The sequence below is a fragment of the Mchenga conophoros genome, linkage group LG22 (genome assembly GCF_057382185.1).
Source record: "Mchenga conophoros isolate Kocher_MC1m ecotype Shallow Benthic linkage group LG22, M_conophoros_male_GT1.1, whole genome shotgun sequence".
Taxonomy (NCBI): Eukaryota; Metazoa; Chordata; class Actinopteri; order Cichliformes; family Cichlidae; genus Mchenga; species Mchenga conophoros.
Window position 1 is genome coordinate 5,741,935 of NC_140546.1, and position 14,262 is coordinate 5,756,196.

Below are 14,262 nucleotides of genomic sequence, written 5' to 3' on the forward strand. Positions count from 1 at the left end.
CTCACAGGCACGACAGACTACAGTGCAATGAAACAAAACAAGTACAAGCAGAGTTAATGTACACGTGCCTGGCGTAGCACCAATGAAGAATCAATACGGTCCTTGTTGAAGTGCCCACACAAAAGAGGATTTATTGCAGCGTCATTGGACAGAATTATGCTGCCATGGTCGTAAATAAATTGATAGCAAAATGTAAAGCAGCTAATTTGTGTGGCAATAGCAGCACAACTGCAGCAGTGTTGCAATGCTCGAGTAGGTTTAAAGAATTACAAACAACATTTCTGTGGCTTGTACTTAATTTCAATTAAGCATCATACAAATGACGATTTTGTAGCAAGTCATTTTTGTGTATCTGTGAGACATTTCAAATGATTTCTTTTCTTTAACCATTTCAAAGCATTTCGTGTGAGAGTTTCGGAAGCAGTGCTGAGCTTCTCTTTAGTATATTCTGAGGGAAGTGATTCGATATGTTTGATTACATTTTTTGGTGTAAAGGCATTTTCAAACTCAGCAGCAGCGAACGCTGAACAAGCAAAGTTTGGGGAATTGTGAGTTCAGATTAGACACAGCAGTGGATTTATTGACCTGCAGGTGTCGGGAGGTATTTGTGTCTTTGGGTAGTTGAATCAAAATTGAACTTGATCAGGTTTACTTCACTTTCACTTATCGATGACATGAGTATGCTGGGTTTTGTAGTGAGTTATGTACTCTCTCAGTGATGTTTGGTTTCCAGCAGCTACATCACCATTTTGCAGAGGAGTGCATTTAAACAGGGAAAGTCAATTCAAGACACGTGTTGTTAAGAAATATACTCTAAAACACTTCTTCAGTAAAGACTCAGAGAAGAGAAACACACAGAACTTCTTGCTAGCAAGGGCAGCCTCCAGCACTGAGACTCGCACTGAGAAACTGCCCCGGTCTTTATTTATACTTCAGTGTGTGTGTGTGTGTGTGTGAGACCCCATAAAGACTTCCCTAAACCTGCTGGTCTCGAAGTCCAGCAGTTCATCAAACCAAAAAGCACTTAGACTAGAACAAATATAGCTACGTTAATCCTACCGTAAAACAATAAGACAAGGTACGACCTCTCTCATGCTCCTAGGATGTGGGGGTGAACACCCTAGAATGTTACAGACCTCCTAGGATGAGACATTCTTTCAATATGCCACCAACTATATACTTCTACACACAAATGATTACATGCAGCATTCTACCATATGCCAACTTATATCATTAAAAGATTATACTGACTACTAAGTACAATTTTCCTATTAACACGTGTTCTTTTTCAAAGATGGCCTCTTTAATATTCACACCTGGAAGCCACCAGGTATAACCACAGTCTGGTACTGGTGCCAGCAAGTAGAGCCACTGGAGTACAAGAACCTAGCGTTGGGTTAATAAGGTTATGCGGCCTTGCTCAGGGGTATTTTAGCAGTGGTTGTTAAGTAAAGTGACAATATTATTAATTCAATTTGGTTGCCAGTATGTTCCCAGCAGTAATAGAAAGATTCAAACTGGTGACCCTAGTTCTCTATAGAACCAGAGTAGGAATAACCCAGAAAAGTCGCCTTATGTCATAAGTCTGTTTTAGTGAGAATGATAACAACATTATAAAACGGAGTGCTGATGCAGTTAGAAGCTGAACAGCATAGGACATGGACACAGTTATGACATATTTAACACAGTAATGTCATTACAGTATGAAGTGCATAAATAAAGTTCATCTGCTTAATTTATTTTGAGATTTTACCTCATGCACCAATGCTCATGATAAGGAATACAGCTTACTAGTTCAACACTGATACCGGGTCAGCATGCACAGGTAGCCATGGTGTTGGTATGGTATCACAATTAGAAACAGCTGAATTGCTGTAACGCAAGTTTAAGTAGTTGTTATTTGATTTGCTTCTATAGCATGTGCACAAAGTTCCACAATGATTTGGTATAATTACCGGCTTAATCCAGAGTGCCATAAACAATTACGATCACCTTCTCTGCCTCATCCCACCAGAGTACTTCAGTAAATGGTATGCTAATCTGCATTACGTATACAGCAGGCCAAGGGAAACGATAAGTACAATTAGGTTTGCCTGCCATTACGCATTTGAAGCTTAACTGTGCAGAGGCACACATATAGAAGTACAGTTACCTCATATATTTTAATGTCTCAGGGAATATTAATACCAATACAATGACTGAATCCTGTATAGGAGGTAATATTAACAACTGTAACACTGTTGCTTTATCATTTTTTTTTCTTAATATTGAATGATAACAAACATTTGGGAAAAGTGAAATATTGGAATATGAAATATTATATTTAATTTAAACTTGCATTTGAAAAATAAATACAGCTTAATTTCACCTGTTTGCTCATAAGATGCCCACCTGGAGACAACACTGCAGTGAATGCAATGCTAAATCAGTGAAGTACTCTTTGAACATTAGATAACATAGTTCATCACTCACTTTTATAGAAGCACAAACACACACACACAGAATTTTTTTTGAGAAGCTGAATTCACTAAGCTCACAGAAACTCTTAAGAAGCTCCTCACAAATTATGACTTGGGAGTTTTGTTTTACTGTTAGTGTATAAAAGCTTTTACCTCTGAAATGCCAATATGAGTGGCAGGCCTTCTACTGCAGCTGACCATTCTTCAAAACAAAGCGCACGCACACGCACACACACACACACACCTCTGCCTTTATTTCTCCTCAGTCGCTCAATTTTCACATCCCCCTTTACTGGGTCCCTTGACAGTTTAAGTGTTTGTTATTATCCAGGCTTTGAGTGTGTGTCCTGTCTCCCTCTCAGCTTTGTAGCCTGGGGTTTCTGTGTCTGTAATAAGACCTTTGTGTCTATTTCACATTCACAAAGGTCACTGAGACTTTAGAGAATTAAATACGTCACAATTATTACTCTGAGTTTAGATTGTAGCGATTTGAAAATATTATGTAAAGGAAGAAAAAAAACCAGAGAAATAATAAATAATAAATTTTCATTCAGTAGCACAACAAAGAGAACAAATCTTTAGAAAACTGAGCCCAGCTTTGAAAGAAGCACTAATGCATGCTGCAGGCAAGTAAACGCACCAGGACAATAAAAACTGCAGAGTCAGCCATTCCTCTGCCAAAAGCGAGAGTTGAGGCGGTGGTACAGCATGCGTTTGGCATGGTTTTATTCATCTCTATGACAGCAGGGCTACACAAAAACTACTAAGCTGAATTTCATTAAACTTGGTAGAAAGGTGACGAAGAGTAAAAGGAAAGAAATGCATTCATTCATGTGCGGATCAAGATCATTTTGCTCTGGTCAGGGGAAGCATGTAGTTCTTTCTGAGTATCCTTGTACAGTCATTTTTATTTTATCTGTCTCATTGATGCTGAGAGAAGCTTGCTCAATAAATAATGTTTAGGTATTTCAAATCTGTTAATTAGTCATTAGTTACAGTAACAGATATGCAATCAAATGTGAGTAACAACAAATCATGATAAATTAGTTACTTCCTTATTATTAATGGATCATTCCCTAATGTGGGAATGGTCTGGGAATATGCAGAGGGCACCCTTGGAAAAGTTCAAGCATGTGCAGTTCAAAGTGCAGGAGGTATCTGCATGCATTCTCATGTCATGTTTTGCTACCATGAAAGAAAAGTACAGAGAAAGACCAGAACAGAGACATCAAACAAGGTTTTAGTGAGAAAACGCTGCTTCAGAGGATGTCAGGTTTGGACAGCCGAGTCTTCGAGCAACTTAAAGAAGTCCAGATGCTTTTTTTTTTTCAAGCTCCTTAGACCACGATGACCTGGATGTCTGAGAACTTTCACAGATTTACTGTATTGTCATTTAAATGTAAAAATATGAAGAAAAAAAAATAACTCGAATGCGGCATGTCTCTTTTAATTTTATACATTAACATTTTCAGAGATTCTTATCATCAAGATAATGTCGTTATAATAAAAACCCTGGCCAATGACCTTTTCTTCCACATTGAAAGAAGAAACTAAAACTAATAAAAAGAGCCAAAGCTTTTATAAATGACACACATTTTCTTAACTGTTTGTCCAATTCTAGGTTTTGGAGCCTATCATAGGTGCACGAGCTCATCACCTTGACCATCAAGTGACATTTAAACCTATCTTCAATTTAGAACCACTAATTAAACTGACAGCAGCTCACTGGTGGATTCAAACCGTTCATCTTTTTGCTGCAAAGCATCAATGTTAACCACTACACCACAGTGTCAACCACAATGGTATCAGATTCCTAGGTTTCATTACCATTTATTCTATTTTTCTTTACAAGGCCTAACGAACAGCAAGTGCATTTTAAACAAGTTGAGCATCATGCGGTTTGTCCACATATTGCAGCTGCCTTTCTCACAGTTGGCCTCTTGTTGGCCTGCACGTGTTTCCCTCTTCACCTCTTGTTATTATTCTCTGGCTTTTCTGAGACTCCTCCGTCAGAAAGGATTGCCCTGCCTCTCAGAGCACTTCTTCCTCACTTGATTATTTCCTTGAGCGTTGACCTTTCCTTACGTGTTTGTGCTCACTCTTACCTCTGTTTGACCCAAATTTTTTCTTTTATATTCCATGCGTTCACATGTGCCCATACACATTTGAAAGTAAAATCTCAGCCCACACAAATATATCAACAACAGTGATCACAAAACGGTGTATAACTGAACACAGTAGTGCAATTTTTAACCAGGTCTTCCCATTAACACCTGACCTGCCCAGAGGGTCAGTCAATGAGCTCGTCAATAGCTTCAATGCTAACATGTTAAATGTAATGGACACTATTGCTCCCATTAAGGTGAAGGTTATCTCTGGAAGGAAAAAGTCTCCATGGAGAAACTCCACACTGGTGAAAAATGAAAAAAGAGAGTGTAGGAAAGCTGAGCGCAGATGGAGAAAAACAAACCTCCAGGTTCATTATGACATTTATAAAGAGAAACTTCACAATTATAATTTACAACTGAGGAATGCAAGGAGGTCCTACTTCTCTGACATCATCACTAAAAACAGCCATAATGCTCGGGTCTTATTTTCTACAGTTGACAGGCTAACAAACCCTCCTGTGTCAGTGGCAGCTGAACTTCATTCGACCATGGCCTGCAATGACTTTGCCAAATTCTTCACTGAAAAAATCCAAAAAATTAGACAAGCAATTGGTACATCAACAGCAGATCCAGGATATGTACTGTGTCCACCAAAAAACTGTTTAAACACCATGAAACAGTTTCAACCTATTAACAGCAAAGACCTGGAGGACATCTTAGGTCAACTGAACTCCTCCTCCTGCTGTTTAGATGTCCTGCCAACAAGTTTTTTCAAAAAGGTCTCAAAGACTTTAGAGTCAGACCTGTTACAGATCGTCAACTTTTCTTTATTATCAGGTGTGTTTCCAGAATCACTAAAAACTGCTGTAATCAAACCTATACTGAAAAAGGACAATCTTGACAAGACACAAATGAACAACTACAGGCCGATCTCAAATCTCCCGTTTTTAAGTAAGATCATTGAAAAAGCAGTTTCTCAACAGCTCAGTTACTTCTTAAAACAGAATAATTGCTACGATGCCTTCCAGTCAGGTTTTAGACAGAACCACAGCACTGAAACCGCTCTGACCAAAGTGTTTAATGACATATGTCTGAATACAGACAGTGGAAAAATGTCAGTCCTAGTTTTACTGGATCTCAGTGCAGCATTTGATACAGTTGACCACAACATGTTACTCAAACGACTGGAGAACTGGACAGGTCTTTCAGGAACTGTACTAAACTGGTTCAAAACATACTTAGAAAACAGGAAATACTTTGTATCAATAGGTAACTTCACATCTGAGCAGACAAGTATCACATGTGGAGTTCCCCAAGGTTCCATCTTGGGACCCCTTCTGTTTAACATCTACATGCTCCCACTGGCACAGATTATAAACAACAACAAAATAAACTATCACAGCTATGCAGATGACACACAAATATATATCACAATGTCACCAGGAGACCGAGGCCCTGTACAGGCTCTTGGTAAATGCATTGAGGAAATCAATGACTGGTTGTGCCACAATTTTCTCCAGCTAAACAAAAACAAAACTGAGGTAATAGTCTTTGGCGCCAAAGAAAAACGATTACAGGTCACCAGAGAACTTCAATCTATACATCTAAAAACCACAAACCAGGCGAGAAATTTGGGTGTAGTGATGGATGCAGACGTAAACTTAGAAAAACACATTAAGACAATAACAAAGTCAGCTTACTATCACCTCAAGACTATATCAAGGATAAAAGATCTGATGTCTCAACAGGACCTGGAAAAACTAGTCCATGCATTCATCTTTAGTAGGCTTGATTACTGTAACAGCATCTTTACAGGTCTACCTAAAAATTCAGTCAGACAACTACAGCTCATTCAGAACTCTGCTGCTCGAGTCCTCACTAAGACCAAAAAAGTGGACCACATCAGTCCAGCTCTGAGGTTCTTACACTGGCTGCCTGTCCGTCAGAGGATAGACTTTAAAGTTCTGATGCTGGCCTATAAAGCTCTGAATGGTTTAGGACCAAAATACATCAATGACCTCCTGACCCAGTATGAACCATCCAGATCCCTCAGGTCATCTGGATCCGGTCTTTTATCAGTTCCCAGAGTCAGAACCAGACACGGAGAAGCTGCATTCAGCTTTTATGCTCCTTATATCTGGAACAAACTCCCAGAAAGCCTCAGATCAGCTGAAACACTCAGTTTATTTAAATCCAGGTTGAAGACTCACCTGTTCTCAGCTGCATTTGAATAAAGCACCAAATCCACACTTTAAGCTTAAATTTCAAAACTTACATTTAACTACTGATTTTATCTACTGTTCTGATTTTATCTGTTTTGATTTTATATACTGTTTTGTTTGTTTGTTTGTTTGTTAATTAGTTAGTTAGTTTATTTGCTTGTTTTAATCAATTTTAAATCATGCTTTTTATTTGTTCTTGTTTCTAATGTCTCTGTAAAGCACTTTGAATCACCTTGTTGTTGAATTGTGCTATACAAATAAACTTGCCTTGCCTTGCCTTGCCTTACACACACACACATACGCACACACAAACGGCCAAAGCAACAGTATGGACTTGCTGTCAGCCCTGTGGCCCAGCAGACTTTAGACAAAATGGCCTTAGGAGCCTTGCACCTCCGTCCAACCATGACATGTTTCAGATTGTCTCTTAAATCTCCTCTGACAGATGGATAGATGTACTACTGCAGCTGTGCCAGTATGAAATCAATCCCTTAAGGAGTCCTGCGAAGGAGTCAGGTCTATGATGGAGGAATATTAGTGAACTTTTAGAGCAGACTTGGTCGTTATTAAACAAGCAAAAATGAAAAAAATAAATAAATTGTACTTTTATTACAGGCTGGGCTTTAAGGGCTATAGAGAAACGGACAGTATAGGACAATATGATAGGAACTATTTAAACTATTTATGACATAATTCGTCATACAGTGTATGATGTTCTGCAGGTCTGATTTATAACGTCATGCACACAGTATGTGTGGCAGTAGAATATGCGCTTCATTCACACAGGCAGGTTTTAAGCACAGATGGTGGGTTTAAAAAGTAGTCGCCTGAGACGCTGCTCTGTGTTAACAAGTCATTTTTGCTACAGGGTATGATCTCATCTGGTCTGCACGACACGCACACACACAAATGTGCAGCAGCATGTCAACCAGCCGCTGCTCAGATTAAAATATCTGTGAGCATCTGACACAGCTCTATCAGTCTCTCTATCAAAGCCACTCAACCTCTCTCTCTCTCTCGTTTGTGTTGGGTTTATAGTGGTACATGACAGGACTTTCTCTCTCTTTGTAACACCATTTCTTTCTCCTAAGCACATTCTTCATCCATCACTCCCTTTCTTTGTTGTCATTTCTCTCTGCTTCCAACTCTCTACTTCTCTCAAATTCCATCTTTTCATGGTTGGAAGTGCGTGGAATTAGTCTAAGAAGATTGGTAAATTAAGAGGTGTTATCTTAGGAGAGGCCAACTTTGATTGAGGCATAAGCTATATTTTTTTTAAAATGACTGGAGAAAAAAAAGTTGGCTTGGATTGCTGTGGGGGCTTCTTTGAACGCTGAGAATAGTAAAGCTAACTGTGCATTTTGAGCTGTGCTTTGAGATGCAAAGCTGGGAGTTTGAACCTTTTCTACTGAAAGACAAAATTCACATCAGAAATGAAGGCCACTTACATAATTTAGAAAGAATGTACAGTACTGTACAGCGTTATGTAAGCTATCAAGGCTGTTTTAGTACATTAATTAATTAATCCTTCAACAATCCTTAAGATTAAAGGAAACTTGAAAGCATTGTAAAGTCCATTAGTGAATAATAGCTTATGCATCTGGGTCCTCTTTTGATGACTCATGTAGTTGTGATTTAAAAAATAAAATGTGACTTTGCTAATAAAAAAGCAAAAACCATATCAGATTTAATGATAACCATGTTCCAGGAAGTGTGAAAGAGTCTCAGATGTTCAAGCTTTATTTTTGGACATCATGCATTGTGAATAGGACCCCAGGGTCAGAGCTGCACAGTAATGTCCTGTGGGAAACAAACTCTGATATGTACTGTACCATTGTGTACCTCAACACTGTAAAAAATTGTTTGGCTACCAAGATTATTGGTGACTGCCATTGCATTCTACTCGACTCCCTGCAACTTTGTCGTCTCTAAAACTCAGGTTGCAGGGTCACTGTTGTGACACAGTATAAGAGATACAGTCTAACGCAGGTGGATGTGGACACGATGGCACTTCCAGGTAGCAGCAGTGCTGAAGTCTTATACATCTTACGTTAAATTTGTTTTAGCTATGGTCTTTGTCTGGAGTTGAGTTGAGATTTTCATTTGCACCTCGTATAACCCCACAGTTTCATCAAATTAATTTTGATTCAGGTTGATTTTGAATTGTTATGCCCTGTTACACCTGTCCTCTCCATTATAGGACTGTGCAGCATTTGCATGGTGTTCTTGATGGGCAGCAAGCAATAGTTTTATAATGTGTTTATAAAATGTTCAGCTGAACATCTTGACACAAATCGCCCAGGTAAGGAAATCCCACAAAGTTGATTATGTTCACATGGACATTGCGTTTTCAGCAGGAGAAACTGCAACGGACTGACTAACAATGGCTCTGACAGCCCATTGTTAGTCAGCGGTGCTAGTTTTGACCATTATGCAAACGAGTGTTTATAAGGTTTGGGAAACCCGCAGTGAGCTGAGATGAAGTCAGAATCAACTTTCTGGATGTTCAGCTGAACATTAAAGGATGCGTCCTTCATTTTTGTATGTTTTGGAAAAAGTATGTAATGAAAATATCCAAAACAAGGGCTGTCTTGCATTATGACCCCTTGAACAATCATTTAATTCAGTCTCCTTGAACCAGCTGCTTTGAATGTTAACTGTTCACACTGCTATTATTCACTGCAGTCCTATATGTGCCTCCTATGTAGTCAGCCTCCTTCACCTATTAGTAAGATAGAAAATGTGTTATCATCCATTCTGAACATTGATAAACAAAAAGCAACCCAGACTATAGACGACTCCATGCAGACGTGTGAAATGTAGAAATCTGAGATTTGAAAGTGTATTTTAACACAAACTGTGTTCTCTTCTTTAACCTGATCAAAGTGGTTTCGGTGCTAGTCAAACCAAAAGCAAAAAAACTCAGTACAAACTTTAAATTCAACACGAGACAGGAGGGTCAGGCCTCCAAGTTAAAACTCTTCTGCTTTTACATGAGTACCAGCCTGCTGTATAATAAGACCTCAGGGCCTCGTGTAAACACTTGGCCAATGAGGTGGATTTAGAAGGATGTTCCACACTAGCGGTAAAATGATATTTGGTCAATACTTTAAGAGCTGTTTGTTCTTCTAATCTCTCTCTAACTACTGCCACACAGCTCTCACTACATAACTACATACAGCTCTACCTCACTCAGTCAGGATGTCTTTTAGTAAAAGTATTTCAACATGTAAATTTCAGTTATTTTGATGAGCTCATCTTTACCTGTGGAAGGGAATAAAGTCCGACTGATGACAAAAACAAAACAGCGAAAATCCCCTTTGGTTTGTTTCAAGCTAAGTAGGGCACAGAGAGAGTGCATAACATGTGAGTGTTTCTAAGTATATATTCTTTATGCTTTCTACTGGGCCTATTATAAGCCCGGTATTTCATTTTGTGCAGTGCACAAATTTAAAATTTAAATTTAGTTTAGCGATATTTTCTTCACCCGTCTTTCATCCACAGCTGACCTGAATTGCTTTTTAAAGGGATTCTTACCTTCCTCTTATGTGGCACCATTTAGAGTAGAATTTAATTTTGCATTAGAGAGCTTGAAAAGGGTTTGTGATGCTTCATGCACATCTATAAATCCCATTTTAATGTTGTGTATACAGAATTTAGTGGAATACAAATAGACTACTGAGTTTATGATCCCTACTTTAAAGCTGAACATGGAGAATAAACATTCCTACGTAGACTTCATATTCAGCAATCTCATAAACTACGAATGCAATGTCAATTATTGTTTTTGGATTGTAGGTGAGCCTCTGCTCATTGAGTTCTATCAGATGTTTAGACACAGCTTATAGAAGCAAATAAGGTATTGATTTAAGCATTTTTGCCAATTTGTCCTGATGGTTTAAAATACTTCATTGGAAAAAAGACTGAAAAAAGCTAAATTAAAAAATGAGTAATTTCATCATAAATTCACTAAAAAACTTCACCAGAACTTCAGATTTGTCCGATAGCAATTGCAAGGGAAAATATACAACCTGACCCCAGTAAGTAAGACACAAGATGACACAGAATGAAAAGGAGCTAGGGTGGAGATGGGTTGCAAAGTAGCTTGCATCTGCAGGTAGGCAGGCATGTTACAGGTACTAAGCTTGACTTGGAGAAATGACAGACTTATAAAATGCTAAAGTGTACCTTATTAAAAACATCTTACCAAGGAAAGCAGAAGGTGATACTGTGCCGTTACTGCGCGAAACCATGACACTGATGCCAGTCTCCACAAATGGAACCGAAAACTCAACAACCTCTGACCTCTCTTCATTAATGGTGAGTGAGCCGATGGCCATGTCTGCCCTGTTGGACACCACCTGTAAAACAGGAGATCTGAAGTTAAACACAAAGAGCTATAAAACATTATATACAAGGTAAAAAGAACCAAGAAAAAACAGATTCACTCAAAGCTGATTCAATTTTAAAAAAAAATAATGTTTACATTTTTGTTGTATACAGATAAAAAGGAATAGACAGAAACAACAGTTTCTCATAGTCATTGTGCAGGAGAAATGCCATAACTTGGTTCTGTGTAGACCTATCATTTCAGATCAGCATGTTGTGTCTATTTATATGAGCAACACTATAACAAACAAAGTGCTTTTAATGACTTTCACAGCTACTACACACCAAGAAAACCTGATTTAAGCTGATGTCCTGTGGCAAATCTGAAAGAAGTCCAAACCCTGGAGGAAAGAAACTGTGTTGGCACACAAACAACACCTGTCACTTTCCAGTCACTACCAACTTGTGACTGCTGAGGATAGAAACAAAGATCAATTTGTAAACTGACAGTTTTTGCTTTCCGCCCAGCTTTCTATTCACCACAACAGACCAGAATAGCATCCTCACCAGCTTGTTGTTTTCCTAATTCACTCTCCCCTCACTTGTGAATAAGATTACAGGATACTTCAACTCCTCTAGTTGGGGGCAGCGACTCATCTCTAATCTGCAGTGGATACTCTATCATTTTACTTTTAAGAACAATGGCCTCAGATTTGGAACTGCTAATGCTTTGCACTCAGTTGCAAACCAAGCTGCAGGTCACCCAGAGAGAACCACATCATCTGCAAAAAGCAGAGCTCCTGAGACAACCAAGTCTGACACCCTCCATCCCCTGACTACTGCTAGAAATTTTGTCCATAAAAATTATGAATAGAATTCTTGAAATGATCGTTCCCGGTGGAGACCGAAAACCCACCAGGAAGAATCTTGACTTTTCCTGGCAAGATCCAACCTCTCACTCTCATCAGAAAATAAGAAAGCAACAAGATGAACAGACTCTATAGGCAGTTATAGCACATAAATTTTACCTCATGCAATGCTCACTTTATCATGTAGGTTTTCCAGCCAAGCACTGGACAGTCACATTAACAGGTGGAATTTTCTTGATCGCTTCTTGGATTAGTTCTTGGAATGTAGCCAGACCAGCTCTTCTTCTTCTGGCAAATGTGTATTTTCAAAAAGCACTAACCAAAATATACCTCTTTGGTCTCAATGGTTGGCAGTTGGTAGGATAGAGCTACAATGTTATGCTCTATAACTATCTATAACTAAAAGACCTTGAACAAACAGCATAGGGATCCTTTTGCCATGACTTGCAACATGAAGCTGTGCTGTGGTCCTCCTCACAGCTCCTCAGGCAGCTGTAAACGAGGCTCAGGCGGACAGAAGGTGACGAAGTCAGGGGATTCACAGCCCTGTTGGTGTTTCGCCTGGCAGGAAGCAGAGGTTACTTGACTGCAGCAGAGGGACTTTGGAGGTTAGAGGAGCTGGCTGCTGACCAGAAGTTCATTAGTCAGGTCTGGCCTGGCACCAAAAGTCTGTGAAAGACAAAAGGCTCTGCAGTCTCTCAGCAGACACAACGGAGATGCTTTTCATCAGGCTCATAAAGTAGCCTCTAAAATGTTCTTCCTCCTTATTTGTTAAAATCTTAAGCACTGATTGATACATTGTTTCACACAGTTATCAACTGTGAGAAAAAAGCATTGTATGAACTATTTGCATGTACAGCCATTTTTAATCAGTCTTCCATTTTCAAAGGCTGAAAAGTAATTGGACAATTGACTGAAAAGTTGTTCCATCATTTTTCCATGAAGGATTCTCAACTTCTACTATACCACTAATCACCAACTAGGCATTGCTGAAATAATTAAAAATCCTTTGTATTTGGTCTTTTAACTTTTTGCAAGAAACATTAAAAGACCAAATACTGAGCGTTTAACTGGCTGCTTCTGACACTCCCACTTTCGTTAGTGCAGCAACATTCCTCTAATTAGGATTTTAATTTGTTTTAACCTCCTGCAACTGGACAACTTCAGTCACAGTTTAGCAGCTCATTTCCTGGCTGGTGCTGCAAGAGAGGCCAGTGGAACGGTAGGGTTTTAGGTTGGCAAAGGGACCAACATGAAAAACTATCTATTTCATCTTTTTATACTTAGATTAATAATGTTGATATTTACATACAATAAACTCCAATCCATTGATTGTTTTTTTTTAACCTAGTAACTTTAACTTTATTGCATTATAATAATCAGTGTTGTTTCAGGAGACTGTGTTGGTAATAGATGATTATCTCCCATGTAAAATGGCATCTTACAGTTACCTCCAGTTTTGTTACTGATGTTGTTCAGATATGTCTGTAATGCAATCACTAATGATTAAATATGGTAAATTACACCTATAAAGATGGTGAAAGATGATAACTGCTACAGACGCAGCAAATCAGCAGCTGCAATAATGAAAGTTTGTGTGATACAGTTAAATCTGATTGATGCAGAGTGTTACATCTTTATTTTTTATTTCTGTTCCTTTTTCACTCCCACATCCACCCTGTTAAAGATTTATGTGTAGATAATCAGTAAAATACTGGCAGCAATGCTGCCGGTGGGTTAGCATTACAGTTCTCCAACTGTTCTCCTATCTCATGCTACTCAAATGATATCATGCTCTGAATTACAGTGCACAGCTGTATTCCTTCACTTTTTCCCCTCTGTTTGCTTATGAACAACACATTTATATTATATAGCTGTCTTTTCTTACAATTCTACTTAAAAACGTTGTATTTTTTAACTGAAGTCAGTTACAACCCAGCAAGCTCAGATGGCAACATAACAACAACTGCCAGCTATTACTCATCAGTTACCATGTACTGTTATCTCTTGCCAATTTTTTTGAAAAACATTGCTGGACATTATTGGACAGTCCTCAAAATAAAGTCCAAAGTCAGCTTAATACATGGTGGGTTCAGTTATTTGAGATACAGCCAATACTTTTAACATCGAGAGTGTAATGGTATTCAAAATGTATTGCTGAGCGCAAATATACCCCAGGAAGCATATTGGTGTAAGTATTTGACAGTTTTTTTTACAGCACTATCTTACAGTCTACTATTTGGAGTAAAATCTGCAGATACACTTGATCACAATG

The 14,262-nt window shown here is 38.6% G+C and overlaps 1 protein-coding gene across 1 annotated transcript in view; it reads right to left on the reverse strand.

The window, feature by feature from the left end:
- Positions 1-14,262, reverse strand: part of grin2da (glutamate receptor, ionotropic, N-methyl D-aspartate 2D, a) — a 261,238-nt gene that overhangs the window by 46,755 nt on the left and 200,221 nt on the right. Inside the window, exon 10 of the mRNA XM_085263506.1 lies at positions 10,997-11,150. Coding sequence (XP_085119632.1) covers positions 10,997-11,150 — 154 coding nt within the window. The remainder of the gene's footprint in view (positions 1-10,996; positions 11,151-14,262) is intronic.